A 16,723-nucleotide genomic window follows, 5' to 3' on the forward strand; every position below is an offset into this window, starting at 1 on the left:
GTGCGCTGGTTTCTTGCTGTGGCTTCTCTTGGTGTGGAGTACGGGCTCTAGGGGTGGGGGCTTCATTAGTTGTGGCGCGCAGGCTCGGTAGTTGTGGTGCACAAGATTCATTGCTCCGCGGCATGTGAGATCTTCCCAGACCAGGGCTTGAAACCACGTCCCCTGCATTGGCAGGAGGATTCTTAACCACTGCGCCACCAGGGAAGTCCCAGTACAGCTTCTTTGGTGCTTGTTGAGATTTGCTTTCTCCCTGGTATATGATCAGTCTTCCTACCTTTGCACGTACGCTCCAGAAGCACAGGCAGCCCCTAGTTCCATGTGTGTCCCCTTGATCAAGCCCAGCAGCTGTTCATCGAGGCTTCTGTGAATTTGCTCATCTCTATAAGACTCGTTGGTTACGACATGCAGGACGTTCAGGCATCTTGTCTCTCTCAGATTCCATCGGTTTTCGTGTCTGTCTTCTGAGGCTGTGAGAGGAACACAGTCTGGGTCCTGTCCCTTCCCTGGGAACCGTGTCTCCAGATAGCATATCCCTGATGCTGTCAGCCCCCAAGGCTGCCCCCAGATTCCCCACCAGCACAGCCTCCTCCAATCCTACCACACTCCCGTCCTCACACTTAGGGGTGTTGCTTATAACTGCTTTTAGCGAGAACTTATTTCATTTCACTTACAATCATTGCATTGTGTTCACCTTGCTTTTCCTTTTCTTTGTAATATGAACACATGAGCTCCACCCCTGGAACATTTGAAGTGCACAGTGCAGTGCTGTTAACCACAGGTGCCTTTAGAACTGATGTTTTCCAGTCATACACACTTATGTCTTTATTTTTAGTTTGAACTTTCTTTTTTATTGATGTATAGTTGATTCACAATATTATATTCATTTCAGGTGTACAGCATAGTGATTCACGATTTTTAAAAGTTACGTGTCACGCATTTTTAAACTTATTTTCATTCTGGAGTTTCTGCTATGTGTCCAGGAGCTGTGCAAGGCACAGAGACTAGAACAGATGCCACCCTACCCACGTGAACTTCAGGAAACAGTGGGAATCAGTCAAATGTTTTCAGGTGCTTCACTGTGCTAAGTGCTCAAGAGAAAACTGGAGCAGGGGAGTGGGGGCAGGGCAGGTGGGCGGGGCTGTCTGTCCTTCCCTCTCGGGGGGAGGCTTAGACGCCCAGGGGTGGGACAGGATGGACGGGGGCCGTGGCCTGTGGGGTCTCCAGGCCAGGGTGGCTGCTGTGCTGGGGCCAGGGTTCAAGCGCGGGAGCGGGAGGCAGGCGAGGGCCGGCTGAGCAGGGGGGAGCCAAAGCAGGGCACTGCGCACGCCCCCTGCACTCACCACCACCAAAGGGGCGGGGCAGACCCCCTGAGCCACGCCTCCAGCCCGACCCCCCAGCACACCCCTCCCCTCACCCCATAGAAGGAAGCAGCTGGCACCCCCTCGGCAAGCGGGCAAGCAGGGGAACCTCTAGTTTGTTCTCGCTCCCCACCCCGCTGCAGCAGGGGCCCCAGTAAAGCCTTGCCTGAATTGCTTGTCTGGCCTCTGATCAGTTTCTATTGATTAAGGGGGCCAAGAACCCTGCTCGGTAACAGTATGAATAGTCTCACTAAAAACTATACTCTTGAAACCCAGAAACTGCGCAGAGGAGAGAGCTTTGAAAGGCCACGTGTGCCTGAGTGTGTGAAATCCCTCTGACCCCAAGAGAAACCTGCCATATCCGTACTTGAGCGTTTCTCAGCTACTGTGATTTTTTTAAAAAGAGAAAAGAAAAAGGAGGAAGGTTGGACTCTGATGCAAGATGGTGACCCCACTCCCAAGGCAGGGGACAGCGGTGGGTGTCTGGCCGGGCAGGGGCCGCTAAGATGACCACCTTCTCTTCCTCGGGGATTATCGGGAGACCGGCTCCTCCACGGGAACGGGAATGAGAAGGAAGGAGGCTGGCACCGGGGTAGAGCCAGGACTGCCCCCCACAGGCTGGGTCCACACGGCTGCGAGGAGGAGGTCAGGGAGGAGGCTTTTAATTAATTAATTATGCTGCTTTGGATTTCTTCCTTTTCCTATTTGAAAATGTATTTATTACCTACGCAGTAAGTAATCCAGAACATTAAACTGTTTGGTAAAGGTTTGGATGGAGGAAATTTTAAATGTAAACACGTGAACACCCTTCCTTTGCTGACAGCTTGTATACATCGAAAATACCCCTATTAGAAAAGAAGGAACAGTGAAGATCACACGACTGCCGTCCTATGTCCTCAGGGAGGAAGACAAGCAAATCAGCCAACCTGTCAGCAAGCCATACAAAGTTCACACATAATTTCGGGGGAAAGAACAGACAAGCAAAATTACATATATATATATATATATTTGATGCTTCAAAACTTACATAATAAAATCCATCTTCATCAATTTCACCAAAAACAGTAATAATATCTCCAGTGCAAAATGTAAGTTCAGCCTGTAGAGATAGAACACAAAGTTAATAGTGTTCTCCTGGAGACAGAAGTTGCTTTTTAAAAAAAAAGAAAAAAAGTTCTTCATGATTTCTGGTATGATTTCTCTTTTTTTCTTATTATTTTGGTATGAACCTATTCTTTCAGTCAAATAAGGCGGAAGGGCATAAATCTGATGAATGCCTCTGCCCCTGGCCTCTTAGAAAGTACGGATATGTCATGATGACTCCCGCCGGAAAAGGGCTGCCGGGCTCTGATTCTCGGCCAGAATTCAGTGTCGCCCCCACGCTCTGCCGGTGGCACGTCTTTAGAACCAGTCAAATAGTTAACTTAAAAAGCCCGGAGCCCCAAGGAGATGTTCCCTGCAGCGTAGGGACCACTGCACAAGCAGCCTTTCGCTGAGTGTGAAAAAAAAATCTGTAATTAAATGTCTACTTATTAAGTGTCTACTCTATGCCAGGCTCCAGGCTAGAAGTGGGTGCACAGAATCCAGCAGAGGATACCAGAAAAAACTGCATTTTTATCTCTAGACGTGAAAAGAGGGACTAAGGTTCATACCTAAGAGCCATCAGGCATCGTGCACACACCAAGCCTGTACAGAAACGCGAATACACCTGAGCTCTGAATCGGGACCGCAAGCTGCTCGCCCGCCAGGTGTAACAGAAGCACCGAGGACCAGGGACTGGCACACATCTTGTCGTCTAAGAAAGCAGCTCCACAGAGCGAAACCTAACCTTTCATTTCTGAAGGCAAATCCTTTTGTTTTCACAGTGTTCCGAGGACACCAACCCTATGCGCACGAGAACATCAACGCTTTCTTCTCGATTTTCCTTGAATGTGTGTGTGGCGGTCAGAGGGTCAGTGGCCACATGCAGGGGGCTTTGCTTTCTCTCTCCAGGACGACCCGTCACCACCAGGTGTGGGTCACAGGGCTTGCCCGGCGCTGGTCCGGGGAAACGCTATGTCAGTGGCTGCCACGTCCTGAGCGTGTCACCAGGCTCACGACCTCTCTCCTGCCTGCCTGGGTCCCTGTTTACTGGTCGGGTAGCCCTGCCCTCGGACGGATCCAGAGAAGGCAGGGAGGGACGGCGCTGTCGGCAGAGACGCGGGGCGCCTGGCCGGTACCTCGACATCGATGTTGGGCGAGCTCTCCCTCGGGTCGTAGTCGTACAGGGCCACCATCCTCCGCGTCGCCACCGAGGGCTGCCTGCTGCTTGTTCTGTTTCTCTCTGTTCACATCACAAGGAGAAGAAGAAAACCACCATGAAGCGATTTCAGAGCCGGTGACGCCCCCTCTCCCTTGACACTGGGTGAGTGGAGCCGGGTCACAGACGGCCATCTGGAGGCTGGCACCTAGCTCGAAGGAAGCCCCGCAAACGCGGGGCCAAAACTGCTGCCCGTGTAGCTGCCGTGAAGCCACAGAATCAAGTTATTCTCGCTCAGACCAGAGGCACGGCCACCGGCCTGGCATCAAGAGAAGCAAGAGTCCAGAGAAAGCGGCGCCCTCTCTACGCATCTCAGGGGTCCCTCCCACCGCTCTCTCCTCCAGCGCCCTGCCACTGGGCTTTCAACAGCTGTCCCTGCAAAGGCCAGAGGAAAGGGCCGCCCTCTCTACGCATCTCAGGGTCCCTCCCACCGCTCTCTCCTCCAGCGCCCTGCCACTGGGCTTTCAACAGCTGTCCCTGAAACGATGCCACCTGTGGAGGAGGCTCTGGGGAGGTCCCCCTCCCCCGCTGCCTGGCTGTGACCTGCCGTAGACGGAGCCCCAGGGCATTATCCCAGCACACAGGGCAGCACAAGCCGGGAGGGAAGAGGCAACCCCATGCAGAGCAGAGGCGAACACTCTGAAAACAGCCGTTTATAAGAAGGGTCAGTGGAGAACCGCGGGGTCTGGCCCAAATCGTCGAACTCCCTGGCAAACCGCTGTTGTTGGATTTCTAAATGATATTTCTCCTGGAGAAAGCCGGCATTGAAGCATTTCTTCTAAACACAGCTGCTTTTCACCTACAATTAATTTTTGGAATTCAAAACACAGAAATGAAAACTCTCAAAGGCAGGTGTTTTGAAAGCAACTAACATTAGTTACGTGGCCTTGCGGTGGCTTGTGGCAGGTATAGGGCCTACAGTGGATGTGCAAAATTCAACCCTCAGCTCCTGGTCAAGAATCGCTGCTTTCATTTAAAATAAGCAAGCACACCTTTGCAGGACCTGCAGGACATATGTTTGCTTGAAGCAAAGTGCAGTGGTAACCAGAGGTTAATTACAGTGCTGCTAAACATCACTAATCTCACAGGGGATGTTTTCTGCAGGGATGAATTTCTGAAGGGGGCAGTAACAACACACGTGTTCTGTACTGAGGTGTAGTTTACGTACAATACCATTCACTCTGTCTAATGCTCACTTCAGCAAGTTTTGATAAGCTCATGAGGTCTTATAACCACCACAGCCGTCAAGCTACTGAAGCTCCGTCACCCCCCAAAATTCCTTTATGCCCCCTTGTTGTCACCTCCAGCCTGGGTAACCACTGGCCTGTTTTCTGTCTCAATAGTTTTGCCTTTTTCAGAATATCATTTAAACGGCATCACACAGATGTAGCTTTGGGGACTGGCTTCTTTCCTTTGGACAATGCATCTGAGAGGCATTCATGTTACTGCACGATCAATAGTTTGTTCTACTTTTATCAGTGAGTAGTATCCCATTGTATGGATGCACCATAGTTATTTTATCCATTTACCAGCTGGAAGACACTTGAGTTGTTTCCCCTCATCAGTGATTATTAGTCAAACCACCATAAATACTCATGTACAGCCTTTGGTGTGAACACGGTTTCATGCCTCTTGGGTAAGTACACAGGAGTGGATAGGATTGGATTGTAAGTGTAGGTTTAACTTTAGAGGAACCCATACCTGTTTTGCAGAGTGGTTGTACCATCTTACACTCCAGTGAAACTGAGCAGAACCCTACAGGGCCTTCCTGGGGACAGACCCCACCCCCTGCCACACGGTGTCCCCTGCCTCTTGTTTGTAGAAAACCTTTAGCCTCCTAGGCCTTCCCCAAGTTCCAAAGAGCAAATTTAATCAGAGATGTGAGAAAATGTGGAAACAAGGGAAAAAGGTCAAGCAACACAAAATAACAGTAAATAGTTTAGCCAGAAAACAATGTCAAGGATCCTTAGTTCCTCCTCAAGGGCTACAGGTACTATTCTGAGAGCTGTTGTACAGATACTAAAACCTCCACCAGGTGGCAGTAGTTAACTGCCGACCACCAGCGCGTAGACCCCAGACCGGTTGGCACCAGAAGATTGATGGTGTGGATTCCCAATTACCTCACCACCAACCAATCAGAAGAAGGTCCACAAGCTGACCCGGCACCCTGCAGCCCCCTCCCTCACCTTGCTTTAGAGACCCTTCCCTGAAAGCCATTGGGAGTTTGGTTCATTGGAGCATGAGCTGCCTGTTCCCCTCGCTTGGCACCTGCAATAAATGCTGTACTTTCCTTCACCACAACCTGATGTCAATAAGTTGTCTTTGCTGTGCATCAGGTGAGTGGACCCGAGTCTGGTTCAGTAACACCGCAAGCAAACAAGAGTTCCAGCTGCTCCACACTTGCCCACACTTGATATGAGCAGTCTTTCATTGTAGCCATTCTAGCGGGTGTGTGTTGGTTTCTCATCACGGCTTTATTCACTAATGATGTTAAGCACTTTTCCATATGTTTATTTACCATCCAAATATCTTCTTTGGTAGGGGATCTCTTCAAATCTTTTGTCAACATTTTTACTGGGCTATTTTTTTATTTGTTAATCGATGGTTTTATTTATTATTTATGATAAAATTTTTAAAAAATTTTTATTGTAGTATAGTTGATTTACAATGTTGCATTATTTTCATGTGCACAGCAGAGTGAATCAGTTAGACATATGCATATATCCACTCTTTTTTTTTTTTTTTAGGTTCTTCTCCCATATAGGCCATTACAGAGTATTGAGTAGAGTTCCCTGTGCTATACAGCAGGTTCTTATTAGTTATCTACTTTATACATAGTAGTGTGTATATGTCAATCCCAATCTCCCAGTTTATCCCTCTCTCCCCATCCCCCGGTGACCATAAGTTTGTTTTCTACATCCGTGACTCAACTTCTGTTTATTGGGGTTTTTTTTAACTGTCAAGTTTTGAAAGTTTTTTCTGTATTCTAAATATAAATCCCTTTCTGCTGAGTTACTCACAAATATTTTCTGCCAGCTTGTGGCTTCTCTTTTCATCCTCTTAATGGTGTCTTTCTAAGCTGAGAAGTATCTGATTTTGATGATGTCTAACACAATTTTTAAAATATATCATATCAAAGAAATTGTTGCCCAATCATCACAGTTTTTCTCCTACGTTTTCTTCTAGAAGTTTTATAGTCTTTGTTTTTATATTTAAGACAGTGTTCCATCTTGAGTTAAGTTTTTTAATATGGTGAGACTATGGCTTGAGATTGATTTTTGGCCTGTGGATGTCCAATAATTCCAGCACCTATTATTGAATAGACTATCCTTTCTCCACTGAACTGCATTTTTACCTTTGTTGAAAATCAACTGACCGTGTATGTGTTGATCTGTTTCTGGGCTCCATTCTGTTCTGTTGATCTGTGTGTCTGCCTTTCTCCAATACCACATGGTCTTGATCGGTTTGCCTTTATAGTGAGTCTGAAAATCAAGTTACGTGAGTCTTCCACTTCTGTTCTTCTAAAAAATTGTTTTAGCGATTTCAGTTCCTTTGACTTTTCACACGCACGATAAGATTTAGCTTATGGATTCTACATAAACCTTTGCGCAGACCTTCACTGCAGTTGCGATGAAATCTATAGGTCAGTTTGGGGATATTTGACATCTTAATATCTTAGCAATATTAAGTCTATGAGCATTCTATCTCTATTTACTCAGGGATTCTTTGATTTCTTTCATCAGTGTTTTATAGTTTTCAGCATACAGATCCTGCACATATTTTGTTAGATTTAACTGTAAGTGTTTCACATCTGCATTGTGTTATTGTTAAGTGGTATTACTTTTTAAATTTAAATCTCAAATTTTTCATTGCTAACCTATGGAAATACCATTGCTTTTGTATCCACTGGCCTTGCTAATCTCACTTGTGAGTTCTAGGAGCTTTATTTATAGATACGTGAGACTTTCAAAGTAAATTTTCATGTCACCTTTTCATTCTGTGTACCGCTGCTTCCTGGCTCTCCCCGTAAAGCACGCTCTGCGTGATGCTGGAAGGAAGAGGTGAGGGCAGACATCACAGCCTTACTCCCAGTCTTGGGAGGAAAGCACTCGGTCTTTCACCATGAAGAAGGCTATTTCCTAATAATAGAAGGGCAAGCAGATGTCTCAGCTTGGTTCCCTCAACTAGTCACATTTAGAAAACTAGAATGGAATAAAAAGACATTTAATCTAACTGATCACGTAGATCAAGTTTCTGTTTTTTAGCAGATCACTCCTGGGCCCCCGGGGTTCGTGGTGCACAGAGCCCGTTCCCTCTATGAACACTCACTGCCCACTTTAGGAAAGAAGACAGCAACGCAAGGGAGTGGATGGTGTGAGGGGCTCAGAGAGCTGCAGTCTCGTGGATTTAATCTGGGCAATTTAATCAGTGAAACCTCAACTATTTGACGTGCATCGTAACTTGAGACCATGAGCTCATTAATACCAAAAAGTCTGAGGCATTTTATTTGATTTTGTGTTTATCCTTAAAACCATGCATATTCTTTAACCACTGAATTTTGTCTTCGGAGTGTCATTTAGAAGTGAATCTAATGTTTTGAAGTATTAAAACTTTAAATATGAATGACATAAAACAGGTATTTCTGTCTACAGCTATGGAGAAAAAGTAGAGGCCTTTTGAACACGAGGATTTTCCTTGCACATGGGAAAAATTAAAGATCGTAAGTGTAAAGTTGCTGAAAACAGTTTTGCTGTTGGTTGGCTCAAAGGTGCTGCAGAGTGGTTCAAGATAAACGAAGGCATTTAGTATCCAAATTACAGGGTAAAAATCTTTTATGCCTTTTGGATAAGCAAAATTCACCTGAAGAATGGAAGGCATAACACCACCCCATCATCCTTTGAAATTTATCATAGATATTTAGGCAATGTTCAAAGTATATTACCAGTGTCTTAGTCCATTCCGGCTGATATAACAAAGTGCCACAGACCGGGTGGCTTAGACAACAGGTATCTATTTGTCACAGTCCTGGAGGCTGGGGGTCCAAGACCGAGGTGCTGGCTGACTTGGTGTCTGGTGAGGACCTTCTTCCCTCCCTCCTGGCTTACAGACGGCCTACTTCTCACAGTGTCCTCACACGATGGTAGGGGCGAGGGGCCTCTCTGCAGTCTCTTCTGTAAGGGCACTAATCTCATCCACGGGGGGCTCCACCCTCATGACCTCGTCGCCTCCCACAGGCCCCACCTCCTAACGCCATCACCTTGGGGATGAGGACTCCAACGAATGAATTTTGGGGGGACACAGACGTTCAGTCCAGAACAACCCAAAGGCAGTTGTTTATTTTCTAGATGTGACAGACCTTTAGTAAGCAGGGCTGTACTTCACCTTCCCTGAGAAGATCTGTGGATTCATAAATATTTAGATGCCCGTATGTCCGTATCGCAGCAAGACTATTACAAGCCCGGTTTACCGAGTGGGTTTTGCCCAAGAAAAGCCGACGGTTAACACTCAGATTTCCTTTGACACATTCAGATGGCGCAGGTGGGATCCTGCTCAGCGCTGTCTCCTGCTCTGAGCTGGTGTTTTTGCTACGAAACCCTCAGGAGGGCAGGAGCCTCGCAGCCTACAGGTTCACGGGTGAGCAAGGGGTTGCCTCTTACCTATTTTCTCCACAGGTGTGTTCAGGGGGAGGAAGCCTTGTCTGAGAAGCTGCTCCATCACCTCCTCATCGTCTGCCTGGATTTCAGAGACCATGTTACAAGGAATAAGGCCAAGCCGAGCGCAGGTTTCCCCGCGGTAGAATCCATCAGCATCTTTATCACCGTAAACCTGGAGCCGTGGGAAGAAGTTAAGGCATTGGGATGGGCTGGTTCAGAAATACATCAGCTCTACTCACAGTAGAGTCATACCTAGTCAGAAACAGACTTGAGAACACCAAAACAACCGGCACGTGGGTGTAAATGTGTACACATAGCCCTCGCACTATACATTTCTACCTCTAAGAAGCTGTTTCTCCTCCAGGGTTTGGGCAGCCCCTGGGCCTCCCATCAAGGAGGGGGGCTGCTAGCTGAGGCCAGGTGATGAGACCCCACCCCACTTAGAAGTGCAAATGGTTCTTCCATAAGAAGACAGTGCCACTGTCGGATATCCTAGAAGTGAAAAAATCTCAACTAACAAAGAGATTCCGCGGGTACTGTTCTGTGGGGTAAGCCTCACCATCCTTTAAAGGCCCCGTTTTATCAGACAAACATTAGGACCACTTTCAAAGGCGAGCTGTCAGTGCCCTTTTGGAAATTTGCAAACTTAGGACTCAAGGCTCTTTCCCCTCTCCTAGGGAGCATCCTGCTTCTTCGTTCTGACTCCAGACTCAGGCCCCCCTCCTCTGCTGAGAAGAAGGCTGAATGTCGAATGCAAGAGAAAGCAGCTTGTCGTTGTGATGTGTTAAGGAACTTGGGTCTGGCGAGTGCCCCCTCCCCATCGTCCCCCCTTACTCCCCCCACCGTGCCCTCCCCATCACCCCCAGCCATGCCCCCACCTTGATGATCTGCCCTTCTTTAAAGGGAAGCTCCTCTTCCGCAGCATCTGGGTTCGGGGACATGGTGAGGGGGTCGTAGTCAAAAAGAGCCACAAAGATCCGAGGCGGGAGCTCTTCCGCCCCAGGGTCCGTCTCTGACTCTTCGTAGAAGTCTGGAGAAAGCCGGCTCCTCCCACTGTACTCATCTGGAGCGTGTGGGATAAAGGACAGGGTGCTAAGTAATTCCCGCGGCCATCCCCCAGCTTTACCCAGAAACATGAGCTGTTATAGGAAGTGTGGTTTTAGAAACTCCCACACTTTGGGAGGCTGTGGCACTTTAACTTTTGTCTTTAAAAAAAATGGGTAGCTTAATATGCAGGCAGAAATGGATCATCTCAACAGAGATGGGTTTGACAAGCAAATAACTAGTATACAACACAGGCACCAGCATGACCCTAGGTGTGCTGCGTGTTAAGACAGTGAGAGATAAAGGACTTTGTCTCAAAGACCTCCCTGCAGGGCAGGCCTGAGCACCAGGGGCGGCAGGTGGGCGAGTCCTTGGGATTAGGACGCTGCCACACAGGCCTGTTCAGGGGCCAGAGACCCGGAGACCCTCTGTGTGTTTCCATAACAGCCCAGCCAGAGTACATGCACGTTGAAATCCATCTGTATATTAGTCAAAGTTTGATATAGGTGACCAAGCTGCTCACTTAGCCCCAAATAGGTAAGTGGCAACAAATGCATTACAGCGAATTAATGACTTCCTAGCGGGATTGAGTTTCAAGTCTACCTACCATTGAGCTTCTAAAGAGCATTCTTTTTGAAATCCTAATATATATGCATACGTATTATTAGATATCATCATACATATGCATACATCTATCTATGTATACGTTTAAATATATATAGAGAGAATGAACAACTGCTAGTAAATTATACTGTTCTGACCACACAATAAGGGCTCAGAACATCAGGGGGGAAGCAAATGAGAAAAACCACAATCATTAGAAGAGAGGGTAGGGGTGGGACAAACAGCCAGTCAAAACTTGTGTCACCAGCACAAGTAGCACAGGAAGTGGGACAAGAAGACGTCACAGGTGTGTGGAAAACGCAGGAGAGGTGGGGTGCGGAGAGGCGGGAGAGTCAAGAGCCTTGACTTCTCTCACCAGCAGAAACATGTAGTTGAAAAATAAAGAAGGCACTTTAGCTGCAGGAAAGGTTGGTTTTTAAAATGCAGTGAACTGTTTACATTATTTGAATTCGGGATCTTTTTAGGATGCCGAGATAACCTAAACATTCAGCAACTTCGCTTCTGCTAGGGAGGGAACAAAACTTCTGAGCAGCGGGGCCTTACTGATTTCTTCACACTGGTTTTGCTTTTATTTATAGTCAGTGAGAAGATCTCACACTTTTTCCCCTAGTTTTCAATGTTATCTAAATTGAATAGTGTGCAGCTAATGGTATACCATCCGGTGAACTATGAACATCTCGGTGTATGCAGTGATGCAGGGGTCTCTCGTGCTCGTGGCTGACGGTAGAGAAAACCGTGAGCAGCGTGACAAGGATGCCTGTTTTCGATTCAGTCAGATACCTGTGGGAGATTCGCAGAAGGAACTTAACACAACGGTGATGTGATCTAGTGGATGCCATTTCAGCTGAGGGAAATGTCAATGAAGGAGCATTGTGGCTACAGCTTTGGCTGCACCCAGAGGGTTCCCAGGGCTTCTCCAGCTGAGTTGACGTAGTGACGTGGAGTCAAAACATACAGGCAAGTTCACAGGGGCCATTTCATAGGGGAGGGTCGGGTAGGTCAGCGCCACCCTGGAAGACTTTTGAGCCACACCTATAATCCACATCGAGTGCATGCTCTCAGGAGTTGGCTCGAGTTCAGGCACCATGATATGTGGAAAACCGTGCCTTTACATCTTTAAGTCCGAAATCACACCAAGCACAAGTGGGAGGCATTAGGCACTGGAGACCGGAGGGGGGATCTGAGGCCAGCGCCGGCGCTCAGTGAAAACAGAGGGCAGGGTCGTCCTCACCATTACAGGATCTCTCTCTGGTTTGGGGGCAGGAGTGGGGATGGAGTGGAGGCGCTTGGAGCACTTGGAGTTGGTGTGTATGAGTGGAAGTGTGGGTGTGATGTCACTGCACTGTTTCCTCCAGAGAAGGTGCCTTAGAGGCTGTACGAGAATCAGACCTCAAGGGGAGAGAACAGTGGCCTCCATGGAATGTGTCCATGGAAATCTGGCTTCGCAGGGACCAAAGTGGGCAACCGAGAGGAACTTCTCTTTCTCGGTGGCAGGCTAGACTCAAGGAAGAACTGATCTCTAGCTGCTGGTCTGACCTGGGAGTGGGAACTCCTCCTTCTGCCCTGATGTGGAATGTCCTGGCCCGGGGAGGGAGGGGGTCTTTGTCAGGAAGGAGGAAGGGTCCACATACCACGTGCAAAGTCGGGGCTCATGACTGGCCCCTGTCGGCTTCCGAGGCCACCTGTGCTGCCAGAATAAGCATCGTCCTTTGCAGGTGAACTACTTCCCTCACCACCTGACCAAGGGCACCACTTCCACTGTTCCTGTCCAATGTAATTTCTACAGAGAAAAAGGGGGTCACCTATGAAACATACTTTACAGCTGTTCATCTTCTCCTTGCAGGGAAACCCAGGGAGAAGAGTCTCCTTTCTAGAGGGCCAAGTTTTGTTTCTTTAGTTATTCATTTTTAATTCTTCCCACCTGGACCCAGAGAAAATGTGCTGCATTTCCTTTTGCTCTACAAGGTCAGTAGCCAAAATAACTGGGGAAAATGGAGGGGGGTGCTGGAGACCTGCACAGTCAGTTAGTAAGAACAGAATGGCCCTGAATGTGGTACTTCATGTTTAGAATGGTATACCCTCGGGCCTTTTCATCTGACAGGTAAATAACTAGATAAATGCAAAGACCAAAAATTATAATAGAGGAAGAAACCAAACCCAGTGAAATCCCCCTTTGGGGCCAGTGATCAATGTTATGAGGCCTTCCTTATGCTAATTATATGATTTAGAATTTATTAGATGTGCAGCTACATAATTTTTATCTTTTTAAATCAGAAGGGGCATTGTTTTCTTAATTTGGGAAACCCAGGGTATATTAAAAGTATAGTATATTTTACTGTGAATGCATTGCTTATTAAAAATATATTTAGGAAACACATGGCCTATAGACTTAAGTTCCTCTGAAAAAGAAAATGGATGCTTTTGGAGTACGGCAGATTTCTAAAGTATTAATTGCTGATACTTGCACAAGAAAAATATAACTAAACAGGTGAAAGAGAGCAGGACCCTATGGTCCTTGCCCACACCGCCATGTCCTCCGCCTGCCTTTTGTCTGCGGAAAAGCTTTAGCCAAAGAATAAGTTTAACCAGAGAAGTGAGACAATGCAGAAGCAAAGGAAAACAAAGGAGACTAGATAATAATAGTTTAGTCATTAAGCATAATCAGGGACCTTTAGTTCCTCCTCAAGGGCTATAGATCATATCCTGAGCCATGTCCTGGGAGCTGTCCTGTAGACACTGAAACCCACACCAGGTGGAGAAATTAACTACACGATGACCAGACTGTAGCTACAACATGAGCTGCCACAATTCCAGAACTGGCCTCAAGGAAATGGAAACAATCCGACCCTGGAACTGAAGACTCACTGTACTGAAAACCATCAAGAGGACGCTGGTCAGACGACCGAGGACCAAGTTCAAGATGCCTGTCGGAGCTGCCCGTGTTGGTTCTGCACGGAGCCCCCTCCCTCCGTCTATAACAGCTCTTGCCCCCGACTGTCGGGGGAGGGGGGAGTCGGCCTTTGGACAGGCGTCCCCCACCACCACCTGGTTGCCAGCATCCAAAATGAAGCAAACTTTCCTTTCCACCAACCTGGCCTCTTTATTGGCTTTTGAGCAGCGAGCAGCCAGACCCCGCTTCCGGTTACACAGGGACTAGATCGAGGAAAATAGTCTGTTCACACGTCACTGACTATTCACTTCCTAGGGTTTGGGGCATGATTCTCTTCTTATTTGGTAGCTGCTGATCACGATTCACTTTTTTTAAAAAATAAATTTATTTATTTTTGCCTGTGTTGGGTCTTCGTTGCTGCGCGCGGGCTTTCTCTAGTTGCGGCGAGCGGGGGCTACTCTTCGTTGCGGTGTGCGGGCTTCTCATTGCAGTGGCTTCTCGTTACAGAGCACGGGCTCTAGGCGCACAGGCTTCAGTAGTTGTGGCTCATGGGCTCAGTAGTTGTGGCGCACGGGCTTAGTTGCTCCGCGGCATGTGGGATCTTCCCCGACCAGGGCTCGAACCCGCGTCCCCTGCATTGGCAGGCGGATTCCTAACCACTGCGCCACCAGGGAAGTCCCACGATTCACTTTTGTCTTCTGAAATTATAATAGGTTCTTCAGTCTGTGTATGTATATATGTGTATGAATATATAAAGTATTTGATATTAACTATGCCCTTTACGTGATTTCTTGCATTTCTCCATGATGAGAAATCAGGTACAATGAAAGCAACTGTATCACGGACTTATTTAACATGTTTTGAATTCTATTATTAACAGACTTTTTGGTTAAGCTGTTACCACAGCACTACTCTGTTTTTACCAACTTAGCTAGTGTCTTACCGAAATTAAGACACGTGTGCAGGGCTTCCTTGGTGGCGCAGTGGTTAAGAATCCGCCTGCCAATGCAGGGGACACGGGTTCGAGCCCTGGTCTGGGAAGATCCCACATGCCGCGGAGCAACTGGGCCCGTGAGCCACAACTACTGAGCCTGCGCGTCTGGAGCCTGTGCTCCGCAACAAGAGAGGCCGCGACAGTGAGAGGCCCGCGCACCGCGATGAAGAGTAGCCCCCGCTCGCCACAACTAGAGTAAAGCCTGCGCACAGCAATGAAGACCCAACACAGCCAAAAATAAATAAATAAAATAAATAAATTTTAAAAAAGAAGACACGTGTGCAGCCTTCTGCGTTCATTCTTTACCTTAAAACAAAACTGACCGAATGATTGTTAGAGACTCTGAAGGGGAGACTGTGGGTCCACTGAGGTTTTCCTTTACTCCCTTGCCCAGCTGGCAATTTGTAGCACCGTTATTTTCAGTCCTGTAGACTTTCCTTCTCCATCCTAGGAGACTGGAGTAGGAGACCCACGAGACATCCTGCAGGGCACACCCCTGCTTGGTGCCGCGGCATTAATCTGCAGCCACGGGGAGAGTGGCGGTTCACGTGATGAGCGTTCACTCGCTAAAGTCACAGTCGAATGAGGACTCGGGAACCGAGCGCAACAGGAAGAACAGTCTTGAACCGGCCCCCACCTCGCTTCGCTTCCTCAAGACTGTCAGTCTCGACAAGTCATTTATTTTACAAGCCAGGAGCACCTACTTAACCCCTGTAGCTGCTACAGGGGGAATGATACACAAATTGAATGAAGCTCTGAGAGATGTGGCAGCAGTTTACAACACTCAAAAACAGAGTAAGCTTAGTACATACAGAATTCTGCTACTGCATCTGTAGTAAGTGAAACTGGTGTTTTCCAGCTGATTTTGTTTATATTTCGGCTTATTTTGTTATTTTTCAGCTAAATGAATACACTACGTGTTTTCAAAGGTCGGTTAACAGTCTACGAAATTTTTTACTGATAAAATTAAAAACGTTCTAAAAACTGTAAAGATGGAAAAGGAAACTTTTGTTTCCCTATTGTTTGGGCTCTATGAGGAAGAAACGCCTGAAAGAAGAACGAAACTTCAGGGGATCTGTATTGCTGTATAAAGTCTTTAATTATTTTTGGCTGATGTGAACAAAGCCCGATTATCTTTTAAACCCTAGCTATTTAAATGTGATTGGGGCTGTGTTTTCAGGTGTCTGGACCTCCACGGGTTGTCTTCCTTGAGCCCTGTCTCGCCAGATCAAGATGGTTTGCTCTCATCCACTTCTGTTCCATGAGTGGGTCTCTTGCTTTGTTTCGTGTGTGTGTGCGTGCGCGCGTGTGCGTGTTTTCACACAAAGCTAGTTTATTTGTGCTGATTCCCAGATTCCATTATCTTGTGCATAGAATACTTTTTGGAATTGTTTTGCCCGGGTTCATTCCAGTAGTAGAAAGAGTCCCATCTGACCTTCAGCCACGTTCCCCTCTTAGCGGATTGATTAGAATGACTACAATGACAGCTTTCAGCACGGCTGGCTGAATTCCAAAAAGTAATTAAGAGAATGGAATTGGATGCCAGAGGATGACTCATGCACAAGGAGGTGACCAGATGGACGGGGTCAACACACAGTTCAGGGCACACATTCAGGCCTCCTGGTGTTTTTCATAACTTTCAACCCCAGTTGTCCAAGTGTTTCACGCATACAGATAAACTCTCCATTGACTCAGGGCTTGTTTAGATATCTGGAGTTCGGCCACCATCCCCGCCTCTGCTGCTTTGACCATGAGCATCTCACGAGAGCGTGAACTAGGCGGTGGGGAGATGGCCCCGTCACCATCTCTCCAATGCCTATCACGGCAGCCTCTGCAGTGAAAAAAGAAAAACTGGTAGGG

General features: G+C 47.4%; 1 protein-coding gene across 18 annotated transcripts in view; it reads right to left on the reverse strand.

The window, feature by feature from the left end:
* RIMBP2 (RIMS binding protein 2) overlaps positions 1–16,723 on the reverse strand; it is a 278,098-nt gene that overhangs the window by 10,181 nt on the left and 251,194 nt on the right. For 14 of the 18 annotated variants that reach the window (XM_055080474.1, XM_055080471.1, XM_055080470.1 and 11 more), the window contains 4 exons: positions 10,190–10,374; positions 9,315–9,483; positions 3,578–3,681; positions 2,386–2,457 (listed from right to left, as the gene is read on the reverse strand). In XM_055080474.1, the coding sequence (XP_054936449.1) occupies positions 2,386–2,457; positions 3,578–3,681; positions 9,315–9,483; positions 10,190–10,374 (530 nt within the window). Of the gene's footprint in view, positions 1–2,385; positions 2,458–3,577; positions 3,682–4,062; positions 4,457–6,371; positions 7,295–7,645; positions 7,797–9,314; positions 9,484–10,189; positions 10,375–16,723 lie in introns of those variants that run through there. The other 4 variants (XR_008615939.1, XR_008615942.1, XR_008615940.1 and 1 more) reach the window with 4 other exon arrangements.

Source organism: Physeter macrocephalus, chromosome 19 (genome assembly GCF_002837175.3).
Source record: "Physeter macrocephalus isolate SW-GA chromosome 19, ASM283717v5, whole genome shotgun sequence".
In the NCBI taxonomy this organism is placed as follows: Eukaryota; Metazoa; Chordata; class Mammalia; order Artiodactyla; family Physeteridae; genus Physeter; species Physeter macrocephalus.